A 23,849-nucleotide genomic window follows, 5' to 3' on the forward strand; every position below is an offset into this window, starting at 1 on the left:
TTGTGCATTTCCTGCAGAATATTCTTGTGCATTTATTGCACAAAAAAAACAATAAAAAGACAAAGTGTACCATTTCCTCGCCGCCCGCACCATGTCCTTTCCAAGATAATGATTTTCTCATTATGGCATGGCGCATTGTGATGCCATAATGAGCCAATAAAGTGCTCATTGGAAGCATCCAATAATTTGCCCAAATTTCGGGTGAATGACATGGATGCCGCTTGATTTTAACTAAAAAAAGGTTTTTTAAATGTCAAATAAGTTCTAAGATGTATTATTTTAATTCTAAAAATTATTTCTTGGCTATATAATGGTCAGAAAAATATAACAAAATATGGAAAATTCCATATAAATTAGTAAAAGAATTAACAACCTCTATCCAAGTGTTTTATGCCCAGAAAACAATAATTCTTCAATGCACTGAGGTTAAATGTGATGTAAAAATACTAAAAAATTAAAAACAATCATAAAACTATAGTGCAAGCCATTTATGTCCATTTAATTATGATAACATGCAATTTATGATAACTAAAACAATTCCATAAAAATACTACAAAATTAAAAACAATCATAAAACTATAATGCAAGCCATTTATGTCCATTTAAATGTATTATTTAAATTCTAAAAATTATTTCTTCGCTATATAATGGTCAGAAAAATATAACAAGATATGGAAAATTCCATAAAAATTATTAAAATCTTTAACAACCTCTAGCCAAGTGTCTTATGCCTTGAAAAAAATAATTCTTCAATACTCTGAGGTTAAATGTCATTTAAAAATACTAAAAAATTAAAAACAATCCTAAAACTATTGTGCAAGCCATTTATGTCCATTTAGTTATGATAACATGCAAATATGGCTAGTAAAACACATATATGTATTGTAATATTCATCAATTTAACATTATAATTTGCAAGTTATCGGTAGGGTGCTACTGCTCAGCTACGAATATGAAAAGGGATGTAGGATCATGAAATCAGAATCTGTTTTGGTTGGCTTTTTCTTGTTATGGAGGATTTTTATTATTAATATGTTATTGTTACATGATGACACATAACATTATTTTCCATACACTATGCAGTATCATATCCATGATACGGGGGTGTTTAAATTTTTGAGGTTTTTTTGTTTTAATGTCCGATATCGCGAACGGATATTAGATATTGAAAGGTAAATGTGTAATTAAGTGTTTCATAAGGTGTGGCGAATAGGTGGCAACAACGACAATGACGAACAGGCTGATGGAAAGAAACAACTGGAAAAGGCAGCTGGAGAGGGCGATAACAACGGGCAAACAGGGGTAGCTGTGGCAGATAACAAGCAACAGTGGTTGTGGTGATGAATAGTTTGTTGAAAGAGGCAGCTGGAAGAGGTGGCTGAGAGAGGGCGGCAACAGTAGCAGCGGCAGCAGCGGCGCCAAAGAGATAGAAGCTCATTAGATTGATTTGTAAAGGGAAGAATGGCAGCGTCGGCAAACAGGCCGCAATAGTAGCAAGAAGAAGAAGTCAACTGTGGCAGAAGCTAAAAGTGACTTTCTTGTACAAATGAATCCTTACTTCTCAACTAGTAAAATCAAGATTTCTATATAGGATTTTGTTTCGATGAGATTTGCTCGCCTCTAATACAAAGATGGAGAAGAACAAGATGATGTCATATACCTTTATTTTAATATTATTTCGAAGAATTTTATGTTGAATCTAAGCAATATTCTGAAATGTCTCTTAATTAAAATTTTCCTTTAAACATTTAGGCATGTTGTTTTTTATTAAAAATCATCTTGATGTGATTGTGGTTGTAAATCCTTTTCAATTGTAAATGGTTTTTATGTTTCATCTTATGATGCCTCTACTTATTCATCACATACTATGTTTAGCAATCATTGTTCCACCTACATGGTTTTTAACAACAGCAGGGAGTGCATTACCCCAAATAGTTGAATAATTAGCGGAGGTGGAAGTTGCAAGAGATAACCTGTGAGCTTTCAGAGGTATGTAGATGTTAAAAAAGGTTCCGCAATAATTACACTAGTTGGGAATTACATATATGAGTGCAAAATTCATTGTGCCACGAGTGCGATAAAGATCATTCAAGTGAAGCGATCATCGGATGGTAGTAAAAGTGTCTTTTGACAACACTTCAGATGTTTCCACCCTAGAGAGCATCGTATCCTGAAGGGAGCTACTACCACACAACATTATTTAGAGGAGCTATTGGAAAATAGGACATTAGGACTCTTCAGGGTTTGGTGACCATTGAAGGGTCAAAGAATTGAGGAAACAAAAGACAACATTAGCTGCCTTGTTTGTTGCACCAATTTTGTGTGGCATTGGGTGGACCCCAGTACGTATAAGGAAGCATGGCAAGATATGGGACAAATTGAGGTGGACCCTCCTACGCATCATCAAGCCATGGATAACGAAGCTATTAGACAAGATGAAGGTGGAGATCTAACGTATGATATCTGATGTTGACCACGTATTTGTCACACCCGATGGGTGTGATGGAAATATATGACGCCAGCAAGCCAATCATACATTCCACATCTCATTCCATGTTCATTAACATAATATATTCATTATAGTGCACGTGTCATGCTTACAATGAAGTCTATGAATACATGATCGGACTTAGTGAATTATGATGAGATCGTAATATGGAGATAACTAGTCTTTAAGCATGTGTTCTAAACATTCCTATTCAAAGGATACGCGAGAAGGACATCTAAGTATCCGGATAGAATAGCGCTATCTAGCCTCACTCATATGATGATTATGGTTGGTCCCGTAGCCATTAGTGTGGAGACACTAAGGATAGATAGTGGGTGCTCTTTAGTGGAAAGAGTTCACTGAATTGATCTGTATGAATCCCTGAATGGTATTATACCAAATTGTCAATCTGGTTGATTCACCTCACAGTTGTGTAAGCAGTCCTTAGACCTGAAACACCAAAGACGTCTTGTGGATGAATGATTTTACTTTGACTATGGCCAACGAGTCTTTAATCATGGGATTCTAAATGGTCTTAGTTTAGGTGCATCAAGAAGTTCACAAAGACCATAATTTATCAAAAGACATCGTTAAAACCATGAAATGAAGTACCTTTACACGAATCGCATCCGTGATTTCTTGGATCTTGGAGCGAGCCGAGTCAAGCTACTCAAGTGTGTAGCCTCTAAACGTATCCACACATTCCTCGACACGTGTAATGGTTTTAATTAATTAATGTCCACGTGTTGGAGTCTCAACCTATCGATCGGGTTAAATTAATGACATTAATGAATCTATATGATGATATAGTTAATTAATTTGGAAGATCAATAAAGGTTATTGGGTCACTAGAGTCTTTAACTAGACTGATACATGGGCCTAGAGGGTCACACGCAAATGGTCTTTTGGACGTTGGAAGATATACTTAAGTTTGGGGGTTTTTATGAAAAATACCCTTTCAGTATAATAAATAGGGGAAGGTCCTGAACAAAATTCACCCAGGACAGAATTATTCAGGGCCCTTCCCCTTCTTCTCCACTCTCCCTACACCCCTCTCCATGCCCGATGCAATCAAAATGGCATAATGACGACGGTGGAGGTAGAATGGGGCTCGTCAAGGAGGAGGAGATTCGACGCACCGAGGATCGCGGGGACACGTCTAGAGGCTGCACACTTGACCAGCTTGACTCGTCTCACTCTGGGATCCAAGTAATCACGGATGCGATCCATGCAAAGGTACTTCATTGCATGATTTATTGATGTTGTTTTGATTCCATTACATGTCTTTTGCTGCGTGTAGTCTTCGTCTTCATCCATGTCAAGGCCTCTAGAACCCAACATGGTGGTCGGTAGAGAATGGTTTTGGCCTATTTATTGGATCCATGATCGTTAGCAGTATTGTGAGTGTGCTTTCTCCATTCAAGAGTTGTGAGAAGCATAATGGGGAGTCTATGGGTGTGATCCTCCAAAGGCTTTTGGAGAAATTTGGCTTGGATATAAAGGTTAACACTAAAGAATATTCTCATAAATTACATTAAATTTAGTGGAATGACAACTTGTTATAATGTTTTCCATTTCAGGTTTTCACAGTGACGGTAGACAATGCATCAAGCAACAAAACGATGATGGTCATACTTGGACAAAAACCATGAGAGGCAAATGTAGGTTTCAGCCCACAAATCTCTACGTGTTGGATTCAAAAAAAAATATCTGAGTGGAATCTTCAATGCAGAATGTCCAGATCACAATTGAATCTGAGGAATAACTGCATTAGCAGTAGTCGCCTATCCAGAAATTTTCAAATTCTAGTCATGACCTTTGATTTTTATGCATATTTGACAACCAGCTCCACCATAGTTTTGGGGTTGGCAATCATCGGGACAGTGACAATGACAACGAGACAGTCATCAATGTTAACTACAACAATAGCAGATGGCATTAAATGACAATGTTAAAAGATAACACTAAACGATGATTTCAGAGGGTGGCATAGACGGACCACATTGACGGACGAAAGTGATAGATAGCACTGGTGAATGAAGATAATTATGAAAATTACCATACCCTACAAGAATTATGTGATTAAATGGCTTAGAGTTTTTACTTTTTACCAGATCCGCACACCAGTGATTAATTTTATTTGTCTTTTTATTCTTCGCGCTTCATAATTATCGTATTTTACTCATATTCATTTTATTTCTAACATTTTTTAAATTTATTGTATTTTCTTAAATATTTTCCTCCTCATCCTGTTTTATATATATCTTCTTCCTCTTAGTATTTGTTGATTCTTTCTTGACGATGACGAGAATGTGGGCGTTGATTTGAGCAATGATCAAATCTTGAGAATTTGCAAATGGATAATATTGGCATAGATTGATGATCAATGTGGGTTGCTGATAAAATTAATTGATTAGTCAGGGCCAGCGAAAACCTATTTGAAATCCAAATTTTATGTTTTTCACTGAGGCTTTATAGCAATATCCAACTCATCAGCAGTATTTTCCAGTTTTTATCTGTATATCTTTCACAAATATAGATAGGGACGAAACACTTGGGCTCTGACATAGATTAAAAATATTATGGGATGACATAAAGGAGCATCTTATTCGAAGAGAGGAGAAAGAGAAAGGTGGGTTTTTTATGCATAGATGTGATTAAATGAAACTTGTTTACTTAGCAGGTCCATGGGTCATCCTTACATCTCATCCCCCTTGCACTCTAGGCCTTGGGATGACATCTAGGAGTTGGGAGGTCCACCATATCCAAAAACCCTAGTTGTCCACAAAAGAGCACCAGTTGGGATGCAAATGATATTATCCTGGTTAAAAGAAAACAAGGAGACTGAGATATTTCTACAAAAATAGTGATGAAGGTCTATTATTAGATAAAGATTTATAGAGCATCTCAAGGGTACGGTAAACATCACTCAATAATTGAAATATATTATTACCAAGAATATACATGGTATAGAACGTTAAAATAATTATTTATGTGCAGTATTAGCCCAAAAAAGATCAAATCTATTTTTAGAGTGATATTATGGTTTGTTTGGACATATTGGTATTTTTAAGGATTTTTTGACATCTTATTCTTAAAGCAATTACTTCTCTGAGTCAGAATAGTTTATATAAAATTTTTGATTTTATACTCACAAAGATATTATGTTCAAACTATATATATTACATTTTTCTGAAATATTTTATATAATGTCTTTCTGGTTATATTTATCACCTTTCAAATTATTGGCATTTTTTTTCAATCAAATGGGTACCAATTACAGTTATACGAAATATTTTATATAATGTATTTTCTGGTTATAGTTATTGCCTTGCAAAGTATTGGCATTTGTTTCTATCGAATGTGTACCAATTACAGTTTTTTGAAATGATTAGCATATGATTTTTTTAATAACATTGATTAGCATCTGATGATATGGAATATTGTGAGAATGACATGGTTGCATTCATTAATCAAATCATGTCCTCTAGAACCCATCATATAGGACACAAGTCGAATATCATGTCCTCCCACTTCCTTACATTGAATAGTTCTTACTTTGTTTTCTTTGCATCATCATTGTTACATTAAAACTATACTCCATATTTTTTGGATTCTAGAGGCCTTGATATGGATGAAAAAATCAAAACATTCCGCAGCGGAAAACTTGAATGAAATCAAATGGCATCGATAGTACCATTGAAACGAAGAACCTGTGCACAGATCGCATCCGTGATTTCTTGGATCCTTGAGCGAGATGAGTCGACCTGCTCAAGTGTGCAGCCTCTAGACATATCCATGCGGTCCTCGGCACATCGGATCTCCTCCTTCTCGTTGACGAGCCCTGTTCAACCTCCATTGACATCGCTACGCTGTCCCAATCACATCGGGAGTGGAGAGAAGTCATGGGGAGAGGGGAGAAGAGGAAGGCCCCTGAAAAATTCTGGCGTGGAAAAATTTTGTTCAGGGCCTTCCCCTATTTATACAAAGTGGGTATTTTTTATAAAAATCCCCAAAACTTAAGTATATCTTTCGACGTCCGATAGACCTTTTGTGTGTCACCCTCTAGGCCCATGTATTAGTCTACTTAATGGCTCTGGCAGCCCAATAAACTTTATTGGCCTTATAAATTAATTAACCAATCATATATATTAATTAATGTCATCATATAGATTAATTAATGTTGGATCGATTTAACCCAATCAATAGGTCGAGTCTCCAACATGTGGGGTGCCAAGCTACACCTCGTGCTCTACAAGATATAAATGAGTGTGTATCGACTCATTCTTGGCACATAATCATCATCGGTTACCATGTATGATAGTCCCTCATCCACTTGAATCTCCTAGGATGACTTAGGGTATGGTCAACAGTCAAACCCTAATCGGTCATCCAAGTTAGTAATGATGCATTTGGAAATCATCGGAGAACTCTTCTCCGATTTTTCACTTCCTTGGCCAAGGACTTCCTCTCATCGTCTTCCTTGAGTTGTCACCTTTTATATTGAGGGTGGACGATCCCATCTTGACCACTCAATCATCTCCGTGAACTTCTTGATGTACACAAACTAAGACTATTTAGAATCCCATGATTAGGGACACACAGGTCATAGTTAAAGTACAACTATCTATCCACAATACGTTTTTAGTGTCTCAGGTCTAAGGACCACTTACACAACTATGACGTGAATCAACCTGATTGACAGTTTAGTATAATACCATTCAGGGATTTGTACGGATCAATTCAATGAACTCTTTCAATTAAAGAGCATTCACTACCTATCCTAAGGGTCTCCATAGTAATGGCTACAGGACGACGATACTCATCATATGAGTGAGGTTAGATAGTGCTATTCTATCCGGATACTTCGATGTCTTTCTTGTGTATCCTTTGAATAGGAATATTTAGAACATATGCTTAAATAGTAGTGATATCCTTGTTACAATTGCATCATAATCCACTAAGTCATATTATGGATTAGCGGACTTCATTATAAGAATCACACGTGTACTATAATGAATATGATGTATTACTGAATATAGAACGACACATGGAATGTGTGATTTGCTTGCTGACCACATATATTTCCATCACAAATGTCACCATCCAATATTTAAATAGAGATAATTCACATATCTTTTCCAATCTAGTGAAAAAGTTCTATTATGGCACTATAAATTATTATTGCATCCATGTACCCCCATCCATGTAAGTTGATTAATGATAACATCAAATTAGATCAATAAAAATATGCTTTTATACTTCTTTGTTGCCACATTTTTTATTCACGCTAGTATTATTCACCATTTAAGGATAAAATGAATAATTTATGATTTATTTTGCTAATACCTATTTTTATTTATTTTCCTAACCCCACTTGACTCTGTAGAGTCAAGTGGACTTCTCACATCTTTCTGGAGTTTTATTTGATAAACATGACTTAGTAAAATACAATGGTGAATTTGAGACACAAATGGGGGGAAAGTATAAATGTAATGGATAATAAGAGGAGTCCCAATAAAGAAGAAGCTCATTCTAGAAGCACACTCAAAACTTGTTAAATATCGGATCAACTAAAGGCAAGATTTGTGGAATTAACCCAAAATTTGAATTTGAAAGGTCTATTTTCAAATCTAAGAAGAAGAGAATGTGGGTCCAGTTTGGAAATGAAGAAATCCTAGCCCTCCAATCCCTTGGAATTAAATCCAATGGCTGGAAGAGTTAGGGAACTTCTATTTATTCTCTTCTCCCCTCACTTTATATCTCATCTTAGATTTCTGCTCCTAACTTGTTTTTGGAGGCCTAGTGTATCATCTTTCTTTTATACATTATTGTTCTACAAGAGTTAAAGGAGAGAGAGTCAAGGGTGATCAAGATTCTCGGAGAAAATCACCATTTGGCCCTTGGGAAAAGTGACAACAAGATTTGTTTGATCTCTTGAATGTTTGATTTGAATTTTCTCACCAATTTTTTTGAGAAAAACATTCCAGAGGATATCCTACACTTAAAGCTTTCCAACGCATCAAACAACACTGAAAATTTCCACATGTAGCAAAGTTACAGCATTTTCAATCTAGTACTTGCCCAGCGAAGCGCCGCCCACAAATGCGGCCGAAGGTTTTCTTGAATGTTAAATCTTATTTATTGCCCTGAAAATTCTCCAAAATATATTTTATTATTATAAATTATATAATTTCTATGTCACTTATTTAAAATAGTATTGAATAGTTTTCAGTTATTTCATTGATTTTCCTATTTAGAAGCTACTTAAGAATAAAAATAATAAAAATCATCTAAATCATCATTTTAAAATATATTTCAAATAAAATTTACTCTCTCATTACCTGATCCTTGTGGATTCAACCCTTACTTACCCTATTCTAAGGAAATTTTATAAATACTGTTGCATAAATCAGAGCCTTAAAATGACTCTTTAACCAAAATTCTGGTTTATTAATTATTCATTTATAGGTTGATCGAGCGGAAAAAGTGATTAAATGATATATCAAGATTTATTGGTGAAATTACTGCTATGAGTTGGACGGCAAAATACAAAAGAGGGGCTCTCATTATTAAAATTTCATTGATTCTAGAAGGATATAAGGATCTATGGTGAGTTCCTTGCACTTTGCCATATTCTTCTCTTCTAGATCCATCTATGTGTGTCTACGTTATATCACCATTCGCCAGTATCCACCCTGAGATATTTATACTGAATTAACTATTACAAGTTTTTATAAACTAATTATGATTATGTAAATATCTTTACTTATCGCTTTATTATATCACCATAATTCTTATAGTATCCCCTAATCACCTTATAAAAATCATTAGTTTACTAATCATCAATCCATGTGGAGACAACACTTTCATCACTAGATAATCATATTTGTGAGGTTCAGTTTATAATGGATATTATGTAGTTGTCAAGATAATCACACGGCCATGTTTTGTTAAAGTGAATTGAAAGAAATATTTAATTATAATTAGTCACTGATAATCTCAATTTTAGGGTTAAAATTTGTCATTGGTGATTGAGATTATTCAATAAAAATATATTTAACCGTACTTAAAAATACTTAGTTAGTGATGAGTATGGATCGTCTCCACATGGAACGATGATTAAGGATTTATTTTCTTATACTAGTGATGATGGACGAGAGGATCGACGAAAGCAAGATTTGAGGACGTGAGCTAGTGATATAGATAAAAGAAACGTAATTATAAGCTAATTTAACTTTAAGTAAAGAGTAAGTGATTGTGATGGATATGAGGATGAACGATGGAATAGACGAGGATAGTGGTGGGATATGGAGTGATATGATGGCAAGGATGGAGAGATGAGAGAGTGGGGACGTAAGTGAAGTGATAAATGAAACGTTGATAAAAAAAAACTATAAATATGATAACGATGATGTTGGGAGAGAAACAATGTAAGGCGAAGACACTTACCTTAGATGGTTTTTACAATGATCCAGGCCTCTATTTATAGATAGAGGGTATGGATAGAAAGAGGAGGGGAAGATGAAAAGTTATGGCCGTTGGAAGTTGAAGCAATCCTAGCCTTTAACTTCTTCTCTCTCCTCATCAATGTCATCAGTTTGTTCCTGTTAAGAAGTCAAAGCACTTGGTATTTTGTGGCTTTTCGTATTCCGTGGTTTTTCATATTCCATGCCTTTTTGTATTCTGTGGGTTTTCATATTCCATGGCTTTTCGTATTCCGTGGCTTTTCGTATTCCATGACTTTTCATATTCTGTGCCACATGTACATGTCAAAAGGACAAAAAACAAAGAAAAAATCTCTTTCTTAACGCACGCCACGTCACATTATGCCATAAAAAAAACCAAAATACTTAAAATTTCATATTAAATCAAATAAAAGCCCAAAAATACGTATAAATATATATTTTGAATCAGAAAAATCATATCTTTCCAAATTTAATATCCAAAAATTCCAGAAAAATCATATTCTTTCTAAAAAATTATATTCTTTTAGAATATACTATTAGAAAAATCCTAAAAATATAGAAAATTCATAAATTTGTTCTAAAAATAGATTTAATCATTTTATGCTTGATAACATGCAAATATGAGTAATTTAATGCATAAAGACGCATAAATATAATAATATAAGGCACTAAATATGCATGTTATCAGTCACATGTAATGTTTATAATGAAGTCCATGAATTCCTGCAATGATCTAGTGAATTATGATGAGATCATACTACATCAATCACTAGCCTTCAAACATGTTTTCGGAATATTTCTATTTGATGGATACTCAAGATGGACATTTAAACTATCTGAACCAACTTATAAAATAAGTATGGCAAATCATGTGGATGTTAATGTGGAACACTAAGGATAGATAGTGGGTTCTCTTTAGAAAAAGAGTTCACTGAATTGATATGTATCGATCCCTCAATGATATTATACCTAAACGCCAATCAGGTTGATTCATGCCAAGGTTGTATAAGTGATATGTTGACCTGAGACACCAAGGGTGTATAAGTAAAAAGTACCATAAGTGATTGAGGGGGCAAAATGAGATTGACTCAAGAAAGATGATGTAGTTAATGCCTTGGATAAGGTAGTTAGGATATTGTAGAAGGCATTCCCTAGTAATCCCTATTATGCGTCACCATTAGAATCCCCAAAATGACACATTCTCGAAGAGCCGTATATTCTTCTTGCTGATCAACAATAATTACAATATTTCTTCGCCCCTGTCTTTGATTCCACCCAAATATATATGTATATATACATACATGTTTGTAGGGTGGATAATTGTCTCTTCAACATTGTTGCTGGGAGACTATTGAGTTTTAGAGAAGTTATGAAATAAAAGAAGAAGGATAAGGGGTGGAGGTAGTTATGGTAATGTCAGCTGATGTACGAAGGCAGGTGTTGGCCAAACCCAAGGTTCCGAAGGAACCTCGGGTTTTTTTATGGTTTTTCTGCTTCTCACAGCTACTCTTTCCACACCTCCGGATATCTGGTGCCAAATCGTCGACCTTATTTCTTCAACCTGCGACCATTAGGTTAAAAGCCCAATGCTCTACCAACTGAGCTATACACCCAACTTTGAATTACAGATTGGTGCGGAAAATAAAAGGTGTTTTACTACCTTTTATTCTCATCATATCACAAGGGCGCGGCTCTGCATGTCTGAATGAGGATTAGGATTTAAGGATTAACCATACCCAAAGTGATTTTAGATTTTCATGGGGGTGAAGGATTATACATAATGGTAACTAATGACGACAAAGGTTCCATAAGAGAGGTCATTTGATACTACGTATCTTCTAGAACAAGAGGTGTAGCTTGACACCCCACAGGCAGAAAACTTAACTTATTGATTGGGTTAAATTGATACTTAGTTAATTAATATATTTATATATATAATTAATAAGTTTAGATAATATTTATTATTGAGACATTAGACTTATTAACTTGAATGATACATGGCCCAAGACACATAAGATTAAAAGGGCACAAGTGGATACACTTTATTTATGGGATGTTGAAGAAATTTTTTAAGTAAAATATAAATAGGAAAAATAGGTGGTCCTTGATGATTCACACATGATTCCAGGATTTCGCGTGCCCCATGCTACTAAGGTCAGAGCGTGAAACCCATTTCAGGCACCCAGGATAGCTAGAGCTTCCCCTTATCTTCCTTCTCTATTTACCCTGCAACAAATAGAGCGCCTTGATGGTGAGAAGACCAACAAGGTACTTTATTCATGGTGAGTCCCTCAACCAAAAGGGGAGACCCAAGTGCCTCTTAATTATTTGGATATTTCTAGAGGCCTGACACGTGAATGGCTTCATAGACACTCAACAAGTTTCCCACGATGTATCAAAACCTTGTTTTGATTTAATCATTATTTTGGAATCAATTTCATCTTCTTCTGACATGAAAAAAAATCAAGGTTCTCATTCCTGTTCTATATCCTAACAATGCATTCATTTACTAAATTATCATCAATAGATTAAACGCCCAAATTTGAGTTCATCCTCACATTTTCAAGGCGTCTGGTGTGCAATGCACAAACCCAATGAATCCATCCATCACAAACTTTGTCAAACCAGATCTGTGAATTTCCAAGATGCCTACATGTAGGGTGATCCCTAGTTGATCATATATCAGGTTGGACCCAATCCTCACATCATGGAGTCTTGCACGTTCAGAAAACCTTGGTTGTTGTGGATCAAGTTGGAGAAAATTTCTGAAGAGTGGGGTTTGCGCAATAGGAAGCCCAACAGGCATGGATCAAGTTTTGACTGATTTCTAAATGTCCAGGTCTACATGGCAAGATTTTTCATGGGGCTAGCTCTGCCAAGTGGCCAGCTGTGATGGGTGGCAGTTACGTAAGCGGCTACACCACATGGCTTATGTGTGAGGATGATGAGATCCTTACCATTTTAGTTTTATTTGAAAAGTCCATACAATACATTTTTTTCCCCTTGAGAGAACTATCTTTGGACGCTTCATCATGAGCACCAAACATTACACCAGTAAGATAGGAAACTAGACCTGTTTGATTTTCATCTGATGACTAGATTTGTTCATACATAAATGAATGACCCACCCACATCTCTTCTTCTCCTTATGGTAGTCTCTTGAAAAAATCATTCTCTTTGAAAAATATATGTCCTGCCAGATCCTTTTCTTGGACCCATCAGAAATATGATTTCCAAGATAACCTAAGAAGCACAAAATCACATGAATTAAACTACTGAGTTCAATGATACATTGTTGTTAGAACCGAGGTCTATGCCATTTTGAGTTTGTTTGTAAAGGAAATTGAGCACAAGTCAGTTAAATCCAGAAAGAAGTCAGGTTAACTAATGATCAACCATTGGATTTAGATAGTAACTGAACCATACTTAAGCTTTGAATCATTATACTAGTGTATTAATCCATCAAAATACTCATCTTTGATTTTCTCTCGAGTACCATATATGGGCGTGTAAAAGACCATTAGTCAGCCGAATTTAGACTTATTTCTTTGTTTTGGTTCCCTCCTCCCTCATCTAGTCAAATCTATACCAAAAATATTACTTAATATAATAAACATTGAATAAGTAAATGTAAAACAAACTTGACTTAATTTTCTTAAAGAAATATTGAAGTGACTTAAGGTTGTAATTTATTAACTGGTTCAAAAAACTATATGTTATGTCAGCTAATTAGAAAATCCACATCTATTTGAACATACATTGATGTACACATATTCAATACTATGCATATTTCATGTTTATAATGAAATCAAAAAATATATCTACTAATTTCTTAATGTTTATGAGATCATAATGGAGCGATTTTAAATATATCTTTAATAAGTATCGCAAAATATCTAGATCAAATATATGCTCTGCTCGTATGCAATGCTCTAGCCATAAATGTGGAGACACTAGGAGAGATAACGGGTGCTGTTCAGGAAAAAAAGATAAAATTTAATCACACATCACTGGATAATTGTATAATTAACTCCAACCAGTTAGATTCATGTCTCAGTTATGTAAATGGACCTTAGACCTGAGATATTAAAGACATATTGTGGATGGAAGGTATTGTTTAAGATAAAAGTCTCTAATCAAGGGATCATAAATATTATTAGCTTATGAGTCAATAAAGGTGATTAAGTGATCAATATAGGATCCTACACCCTTGGTATAAGAGGAGACAACTCAAGGAAGATAATGCAATAAAACCCTTGGCCAAAGTACTGGAAATATAGAAATTAAATTTTTTAATGATTTATCTAAGCAATATTCCCAGCTAGGGAATCGATTAAGGTTTGACAATTAATCATGCCCTAAGTCATTCTAGGCATGTCACATAGATGATCGATGAGATATACATTATAACCATTTTGGCAATATTAAACCCTTGTACCTTTTTGAATGCACACTATCGCTTGGCATCTCACTTGTTGGCGATTCAACCCTTTGTAAAATTTTTTATGAAGTTATTAATTAGAGTGGTTCATTGGCCTTGAGGATCACAAGCATACGGTTTACTGTAGAGTTTATAATAAAAAATTATTGCGAAATAAAAAAAGAGGAAGCACAAAATGAAATATACCCATGCCAGACTTTATTTGGGCCCCCCTCCACCCTCTCTCCTTGCACGGCCTTCCCACATAGTGAGACTAGAACATCATGAAGATATTTCCCGGATCAATAAAGTCGACATACCAAGGCTCAATGGAGATGAGAATTAGGTGATTCAATATCCAGAGGACCACATGTATCTGCCTGGAGGGTGGCCATGTGCGGATCATGACAACTCATTTGAGGAATAAAAATGATAACACATTTGATTCTTTGCAAGGATAAGTACTCTTCATTTTCATCTAATTTTAAAGATCTGTTTAGAGTATGTTTTATTTCTTCCCCTGTGTGAATTATCTTCAGATCATCAATCTGGGCTACAAAACCAATACATTTCTCATATCTAAGCCATTATGCAGTGGGTGATGGATTGGAATTGGTGCAGACCAAGATTATTTCATCTGGTCCCATAAATCATGTGCGATCTGATAAGTACACATTAAAACATAAGAAATGATTAGCTAGAGCCAGAGCTGAACGTTAACTACCTACATCTCAAGCTGCTGAATTTCTTGATCATTCATGTGAAAAACAAGTTTTGTTGATCATTCATATTTTGGAATTTGAATGCGCATTCATGCTAAATGTATTGACTCTTGGTAGCCAGGAAAACAAAGCCACCATCCTCAAAATCGTAGGAAACAAGATTTAGATACATGAGGAAGACATTGTGACCCACGCAGAACCTAGGTAGATAAAGCCATATTCCTAAATACTACAATATCGAGCCAAAGATTAAAAAAAATCTGTGCCCGGCAAGAGAGAGAGAGGGGGGGGAAGAGATTCCTTTTTTTACAGACTAAAATGGGAAAAAATTTTAAAACAAAAGAGGGGGTTTTCAGGCTTACCTCGTCGGGACCGTTAGTCGAGGAGTCACCTGGAGGGTCCGTCGGAGGACTGACTGGTTATGGCCTGGTTCGGGGCAATGGCGGGCATCACCCCGTTCTCCTGGCCCGTCGCTGTCACCGCTGCCGGCGCCGCCCCCCACTTGGCCTCCGCCTCCGGCGGCTCCACTACATGTACTCCGCCATCACTCATCCCCAGTGCTATCTGGTTTGCCTCTGTCGGATGCGCCGCCACCACCGTAGGATACACCCCCCCACTCCTGCACAGCATCATAAAAATCATGATGATGATGATTATGATTATGATGATGATGATGATGATTATGATAATGATGATGATGATGATGATGATTATGATAATGATGATGATGATGATGATTATGATAATGATGATGATGATGATGATTATGATAATGATGATGATGATGATGATAATGATGATGATGATGATTATCATAATGATGATGATGATGATGATTATGATAATGATGATGATGATGATGATTATGATGATGATGATGATGATGACGACGATGATGATGATTATGATGATGATGATGACGATGATGATTATGATGATGATTATGACAATGATGACGATGATATGAATGTGGCTGATGATGATGGTGATAGATGACAATTGAGGAAGTGATACAATCACTCCCTGCTGCCGGAGCCCAACATGATGATAAAATATGATGAGAATGCAGCTTATGATGATGATGATGATTTAGTGACCATGGTGATAATGATAATGTTGGCAGTGACCCAACCCCTGACTGCTGCAAAACACATCAAGAGATGAAGATGGTGATGATGATAGTTGTGGAGGTGATACACTCCTCACTGCTGAACAACCCAACATGAAGAGATAAAGATGATGATGTTGATGATGATAGTTGTGGAGGTGATACAGTCCTTAAGGAAGATGATGATTATGATGACGATGGTGATGTATGCAATTGGCCTAATGATGATGATAATGATGCTGGTGATGGCAGCAACTTGGGTGGATATGATACAGAGCATTGCAGAAAAACAATGAGACACAAAAATATCAATGATCATGATGACAAAATGCGACTGCAATGATGATGATGTTGCATAAAGCTGTGACATGGATGATGAAGGCACTTACGAGGAGAGAGGAGATGGTATGTAGGAAGCGGGGGAGAGGCGGCAGCGGAGACGAAGGGTGTCGGCATCAAAGACTCCGACGGCACCATCGCAGAAGGCAGCGTAGACGAGGAGCCCATCACAGGAGTAGACAGCGCTAGAGATGGGCGCTTGTAACGTTTCTCTTGGGGACCACTGCACATTTGAAATGCCCTCAACTCAATTAAAACAGCAGAGATGAAGATATAAAACGTATGGCAGGGAGGAAGAGCAAGAGACCAATGAAAGTAGTGGGCCGAGAGAGAGAGGTCACAAGAGATCCAAGATGTAGCAGATATATTTCAAGTGCAAATGAGAGAAAGAGGGATTGAGAGAAATAGAAAGGGAGTATAAATCGATTGAGATTTAGATTGAGAGTGAGATCATGGAAAATAAAAGAGACGATGGAGGATAGAGAGAGAGGGATTGAGAGAAATGTAAAGGGAGTATAAATCGATTGAGATTGTGATTGAGAGTGAGATCATGGAAAATAAAAGAAACGATGGAGGATAGAGAGAGAGGGATTGAGAGAAATGTAAAGGGAGTACAAATCCATTGTGATTGAGATTGAGAGTGAGATCATGGAAAATAAAAGAAACGATGGAGGATAGAGAGAGAGGGATTGAGAGAAATGTAAAGGGAGTATAAATCGATCGAGATTGTGATTGAGAGTGAGATCATGGAAAATAAAAGAAACGATGGAGGATAGAGAGAGAGGGATTGAGAGAAATGTAAAGGGAGTACAAATCCATTGAGATTGAGATTGAGAGTGAGATCATGGAAAATAAAAGAAACGATGGAGGATAGAGAGAGAGGGATTGAGAGAAATGTAAAGGGAGTATAAATCGATCGAGATTGTGATTGAGAGTGAGATCATGGAAAATAAAAGAAACGATGGAGGACAGAGAGAGACGCAAGCTGAGAGAGGTTTGATTGCATGGATGTAGAGAGATCATAAAGAGAAGGGAGTGAAACTGATGGTTAGAAAGAGAGAGGGAGGGATAGTTAGAGACCGGATCAGGGAGATATACTAGGATCAGGGAGCCAAGAATGTAGTAAATAGTTAGGGACAGACCCAAGAAAGAAAGCCTCTACTAGGACAACAGATAAAAGAGAAGGAAAGAGATGCAGGAACTGACCGATCGGAGAGTCTCAAGCTTGACGTCGTAGATGCTGAGCTGGGTCTCATGGACGACGAGGAGTTGCATCTGGTCGTTGTGGAGCTGGACCCGTGTCTCGCCAGAAAGCGGTGCCGCCCGGCCAGGCGGAGGCTGGATGAACCTTGACTTCCTCTTCTCCCACCCATCCATGCTCCACACACACACCTGCATTGTCCCATCCATTAACCATACTATCAACTTCTTCATATTCATCCGGATTGTCCAAAATCAAGTATTCTGCCTACTTGGGCGTCGGCTCCAGAGGAGACTAGCACGTTCATCGTCTGCGAAAAGGCAAGCCCAGTGATCTTTTTCTGGTGCCCCTTCAGCTTCGTCTTCACCTACAAAATGGCAGCAGATTCACTCACTTTTAATGAGCAAAATCCAGATCGTAAACTAATAAAGAAAAACCCCGTGAAAGTACAAATTTATGGATACCACCTCATCAACTCGGACATTGTAGATCTGGATGGTGGAGTCTTCCATTCCGATGGCAATGATGTTGTTGTCCTGCGGGTGGAAAGCCAAGAAGGTGGCTGCAGGTGGTGGCGGCATGAAGGTCGTCATCACCTGCCGAGAAAACCATCCCATTCCCCTTTCAGATTTGTGTATTTTCACGACAAGCAAGATGACGATGATGATTAGGATTGGCACGGAGAACACACCTTAAAGGTCATCATGTTGAAAAGAGAGACCTTCCCACCCGAGGCCGACATCACATAAGAGTCGTTCTTGGAAAGTGCGATGCAGGCCGTCGGCTCGTCAGACCCGCCCTCAGCCATATCATTGGTCATAGCGACACCGTTCGGGGGCTGCCACAGCTGCGGCACCACAGACGGAGTCGACTGGGGAAGAACAAAATGAACAAAAAAAAGTGTCATTTGCTTAGAGGAAATTTATATAATGAAAACCAACTTCGATAATGACCCTGATGTCTTTGTAGATCTAACCTTTCCTGATGAGTTGCGGTCAGTTCGCTGCCACTTCCACAGCTTGTGCACGCCGTTTGAGGAAAGGCCCAGAACCGCAGACCCAGAATTTGTGTACAACAGCCTCATAACCTATGGATAAATCCCTCATATGAACAACAATAAGATGATTTATTTTCCTCGTTAGGATGACCAGGGTTTAGTTTTTGTACCTTGCCAGAGGTCGATGGGTCCGGCAATCTCAAGGCTTTGAGGAGATTGGGGTCGGCAATATCAGCCAACTTCCAGCTTTTTGTCTTGTCTAGGTCCTCTGTGATCCGCGGCTTGACATCCGCCGCCCTGCTGTTCTCCATGACGGCCTGAACAATGAAACAACCAAACAGAAACTTCAAGTAGCAGATGCCACCAATAAACCAATGAGAGTATTTGAAGGTTTTGGGGGCTTATAATACCAGGCCAGCCAAGGGCATTGGTGGTGGGATCTTATCTGGGCGTTCAAGGGATGTCACTAATGGGCCAGAGACATTACACACGCTGCCCAGTGCAGTGGCAACTGATGCCTGCATAGATAGGTATATTCAATACATGTATCCTACTGTTCGAGGCTGATGATGAAATCATCATCGTCTTCCAAAACCCCCTATCTTTGTCATCATCTCCAGCTGTATGATGGTGTGAATTTCGTCATCATCATCCATGGGCAAATGGAGGACCCCAACAATAACAGCTTAGTCATCTTATCTCTTCGTCTGAGTGAGATAAACAGAGGGAGAGTGACGAGAGGCTATGACGAAATAAAACTATCACAGCCATCCTACCAACGGACAAGAGCTCATGCGAATTTTGTCATCCTGGCGATGACAAATGATGAAAATGACATGACTCTCATGTTGTTGTTGACAACCAACGCTATTTACATCCTATTTGATGAAGGACTTCACTAGAATTTCACAATGAGTGTTAAATCCACAAAAACAACTCATACCTTGTTGCTGACAGGTTGTGCAGAACCCCGAGAATTCTCATATGCCCTACTCTCTGTTATCCTCATCAAGCGATGCCCATCCGTATTTGCCAGGATCTTGATTCCGTTGTCATTGGTGGTGACGGCGAGCAATGAACCATCCTTGTTAAATCTAAGTCGAGGACTTGCCTGAATAATTTTAAATCTTAGCTGCAGAATCATAGGGAAACTAAATACTGATCAGCAACATTTAAGAATACTGACAGGCAAACCACCATCTGCGTCGGTAAAGGTGAGCATTTCTTTGTTGTCCATGTCCCAAAACTTGATCTGGAACTCATCTCCAGCGGCAAGAAAACGGTTCCTAGTCGTGTCGAACTGGACGACTCCATTGGAACGCTTCCTGAAGCCAGAGTACGTCCTCTTGATAGATCCCTCAGTCTCATTCCACTCCACCAAATGAGATTCACCATCCTTACTTGTGCCACAAGAGAAGAGCCTGCAGAAGTAACATTTAGCGCACATATAAACATGACAAATCCGCGTGAGCATGGCCAGCTGTTCACCTGGTACCATCAGCACTATAGGCCATCGTCGTGCACCACAGTCCAGGCGCATCATAATCAACCCGAGATCCCAAACAGTCGTACAACCACGCTTTAATCTTGCCATCAAGGGCGGTTGAGAAGATAAACTGCAGCGTCGATCATATGCGTTCAGGGTTTGGGGATGAGGACTTTGGGTTAAGTTTATTGGGTTTAGGGTTTAGGGTTTAGTGTCTGGGGTTCGGGTCAAAGACTTGGGGTTTGCCATTCGCAGTTTAGGGTACAGGGTCTATAAATGAGCGTTTATGGTTAAAAGGTTTAAGGTTAGAACCTTGACCCTAATCATGTTCAGTTACCTGAATATTCTCCTTGTAGTGTGGACAGACTGAGTATACTGCCGCCTCATGCCCTTCAAAAGTGTATTGTCTTTGCCCAGATACAGCATCCCATACCTGCATAGAATATTGTTCATGATTTTGCGATAAAGCACCTTAACAGTTATCTAAATCATTCATTCTTACCTTGATTGTCTTATCATCACCGCAAGTGACTATCGAAAGACTCTTATTTGGATGAGAAAATGCAATGTCATTGACACTTCCAATGTGGGCATCGAGCTGTCAAGCAATTACAAATAAGACAAGCAAATTCCAGAGGAAGCAAATGAAAGATGGCAAGAAGGGAGTGAGAGCTAACTTCCAGTTGTGGCCTCAAATCACCGTTGGCCAAGAATGCATATGTCTGAACAATATGCTTTGAAAATGCAACACCTGAACAGAAAAAAATTATTGAAATCCTGCTCATCGGTTAAATATAAATATCAGTCAAAGAACGATTCAGTCAGCAGAATGTACCAAGAATTGTTCCATCCGGACTCCATAAACATCTGTTCACTGACGCAGTCGCATCTTTCATCAGTGCTGCCTAGAGGGATTGAAGAAAGCTACAAATCAAAATTCATGTCGAAGAAATAGATTCCACGTGGCATCCTCCAGATGGTTACCTGCAGCGGCATAGAACAGAGAGAGATGTCCCAGACCCGGAAAGTCTTATGCGATATTCTTTCCCGAGATCCAACTTCCCATATAGCAATATCACCTATATTCGTACCAACTAAAGGGGGAAAAGAAAATTTTGATATCAAGAACCAGAAAACTAAAAGTTTAGTAACACTCTTCAACTGCTTCGTACCTAGGAGAATTGTCTGTTGCTGCGAGTGAAAATCAAGGCTCGTCACATTAGAACCCTGATGAAGGGTTCTAACAACAGTTCTCGGGATATCATCAGGGGAATAGACATTAGGGTGATGCGCAGGACCCACAAAAGAGACCTAGAAAAAAACTAATTAGACATTAAAAAATCTCTAGAATCACAGCCAAAGTAGAATCCAGACTTCGCACCTCCTCTGAATGGCCTGTGCGTATTCTCTTAATCAAGTGCTCGGAATCAGCCTGATACTCCATACCAGGCGCAGTTGGTGGAGTTCTAGGGTGTTTCAAAAATGGAGCTGCCACGTTTCCAAAGAGGAAAGAATAAGTCATCAGTCTTGTAGATTCGGGTGTATTTAGGATAAATTAATTGCAATGAAATTTAAGAAAACAACCAGAATTAGGAGTTGGTACAAGTCCAAGCGGCCCAGAAGCCACCGCAGCATGCGGTAACGATGGATTAGAGCCAGTCATCCATCCTGCCAAGGCACTCGACGGAGTAACTACTGGCTGAAATGGCTGCAAAAAATTAGGGTTAATATTTGAGGTCAGTGAATTTAAGAATCAAAGTGTCGGATGAATCTAATTTTAAAAAATTGCTTATACTTTTTAATGAAAGCAAAGATTGCTTACACTGTGGGCACCAGCAGGGGGAAAGGCACCAGGTTTAGGGATTGGCCCCCCAAGTGGGCTATTGGCAGGAGGCGGAGTCCGGGCACCGTTGGCTGGGGCACACGTGTGATCCACGAAGAGTGTTTTAATGTCGGGATTAGGTCTTGGGTTCTTGCAAAGCTGGTGCTGCCAGTTTAAACTGAAAAAAAAAAAGAAAACTTATGATTATTTTGTGAAATTTAACTCTTCGTTATTTAACCCTTGGATGATTTTTTTTTGAAAGCATTAAATCCTTAAATAGCAAGCACCTCTGGTTGATCAAAGTGCGAAGCCTTGAGGCTTTGATCGGAGGAAACGCGAGTTTATCACGGAACAAAGGGTTCGCTTCGATGAGTTTTTTAAGCTCTGCGAGCATGATGTTGCGAGCCGACTTCGTGTCCCCGTATTTGGACAGTTGTTCATTTTGCCTTCACGACAACAAAAAAAAAGAAGCGTCAGAAAAAAATTCCGTATTTAAAAAAAGAAGAACCATAGATTGCGAGAAGGAAAAACCTGAAGTTTTCTAGAGTCAACAATTGGGTTATCTCCTTGAACAGCTCCTCGTTGAAAGAAGAGAAGACTTTAAGATCCTTCACTAGGATCTCAACAGCTTTTCCCCGGTCATGCCTGAGAAACGGATTTTTAGAAACTATCTTAAAAGCAGCAGAAATGCAGGATGAACCCACCTATCGAGTGCTTCAAGATACTTCTGTTTCCTAATCTCAAAGAAGATCTTCATAGAATATCTGTTATCTTCGACCTTGGTGAACCCACTCAAATACTTCTCAACCTCGTCCCACTCACCTGCCTGCACTAGGTCCTCAAAGTGTTTCATATTGAAGAAAAAACCCGACTCCAGCTCCAATCTGCAGTGTCACAGGGAGAGGAGCAAGTACACATCAGTGATAAGAAACTCCCATGTCTCTTTCTTTTCATTATTCAAAAGAAAAATCATTGAAACTCACCTATGGACCGTCTCCTTGAATTTCTCCTCATCCAGGAACTGCAGGATCAGAAACACAAGCTCCCTACTCAAGGAAGACATATTCCCGGCGGTCCCGAACCCCTCCAGCGCAGTAATCGGAAGTTAATCAACAAAGAAGCAAGTATCTATGCTCCAGAACTCCCCTGAAATCCAACCGATGCAGGAGAAGCTGAAAAAAGAAACCACCTTTCTCCTCCTCTTCCGCGGCACAGAACCGGCCGAAATTGTCCTCAAATCCCCCAATCCCTCACCATGTCACAATCCCGAAACCCTAACCTCACTCGGCTAGGGAGCAACCATCCGCAAAACCACGCTCGAACAAATCCCGCACGCCGAGATCCGAACCAAAAACTTCAACAACAGAAAAACGCGCACAATAAACAGCAGCGTATACCGAACGCCGCGCGATCTGAGCTCCCAAACCAGCAATGGCGTAGAAATCGAGCAAACAACCCGACGAAGAAGAACCCTAGGCCAGATTCCTTCTTCCTCGACGCGCTCTCCCCTCCTTCCCTCCCACCCTTTTCTGTTCCTCTCTTTCTCTCTCTATGTCTCTGTCTTCTTCTTCTCTCTCTCTCTACCTTTCCTTGTCGGAGTCTTCCCCTTTTTATAGTAGCAGGAGCACCTCTGGCTCTGTCCTGGGGATTAGGTCGTGTTCAACAGAAAATTACCATTTTATCCTCTTTTCTTACAAAAATTACGGTTACACCCCTAAACCCACCGCCCTATCCACTTCCTCTCCATCCTAACCGTCCGTTCTCCATCGTCCGGCTCCGCGTCGTTAAATTAACAAC

General features: G+C 38.4%; 1 protein-coding gene across 1 annotated transcript; it reads right to left on the reverse strand.

Moving 5' to 3' along the window:
- Positions 1 to 15,281: 15,281 nt before the first annotated feature.
- LOC144715153 (protein TOPLESS-RELATED PROTEIN 2-like) lies at positions 15,282 to 23,624 on the reverse strand. The gene is made up of 25 exons (XM_078590051.1): positions 23,036 to 23,624; positions 22,757 to 22,936; positions 22,584 to 22,697; positions 22,340 to 22,498; positions 22,053 to 22,230; positions 21,815 to 21,938; positions 21,612 to 21,718; positions 21,403 to 21,541; positions 21,215 to 21,324; positions 21,066 to 21,135; positions 20,908 to 20,981; positions 20,733 to 20,828; positions 20,568 to 20,663; positions 20,233 to 20,360; positions 19,931 to 20,165; positions 19,688 to 19,855; positions 19,155 to 19,262; positions 18,915 to 19,061; positions 18,724 to 18,834; positions 18,439 to 18,618; positions 18,215 to 18,343; positions 18,019 to 18,114; positions 17,753 to 17,938; positions 16,597 to 16,769; positions 15,282 to 15,718 (listed from the first exon to the last, which is right to left on the reverse strand). The coding sequence occupies exons 1-25, from the start codon at positions 23,113 to 23,115 to the stop codon at positions 15,487 to 15,489; spliced, it is 3,420 nt and encodes a 1,139-aa protein (XP_078446177.1). The 5' UTR covers positions 23,116 to 23,624; the 3' UTR covers positions 15,282 to 15,486.
- Between the last annotated feature and the right edge of the window lie 225 nt (positions 23,625 to 23,849).

Source organism: Wolffia australiana, chromosome 18 (genome assembly GCF_029677425.1).
Source record: "Wolffia australiana isolate 7733 chromosome 18, ASM2967742v1".
NCBI lineage: Eukaryota > Viridiplantae > Streptophyta > Magnoliopsida > Alismatales > Araceae > Wolffia > Wolffia australiana.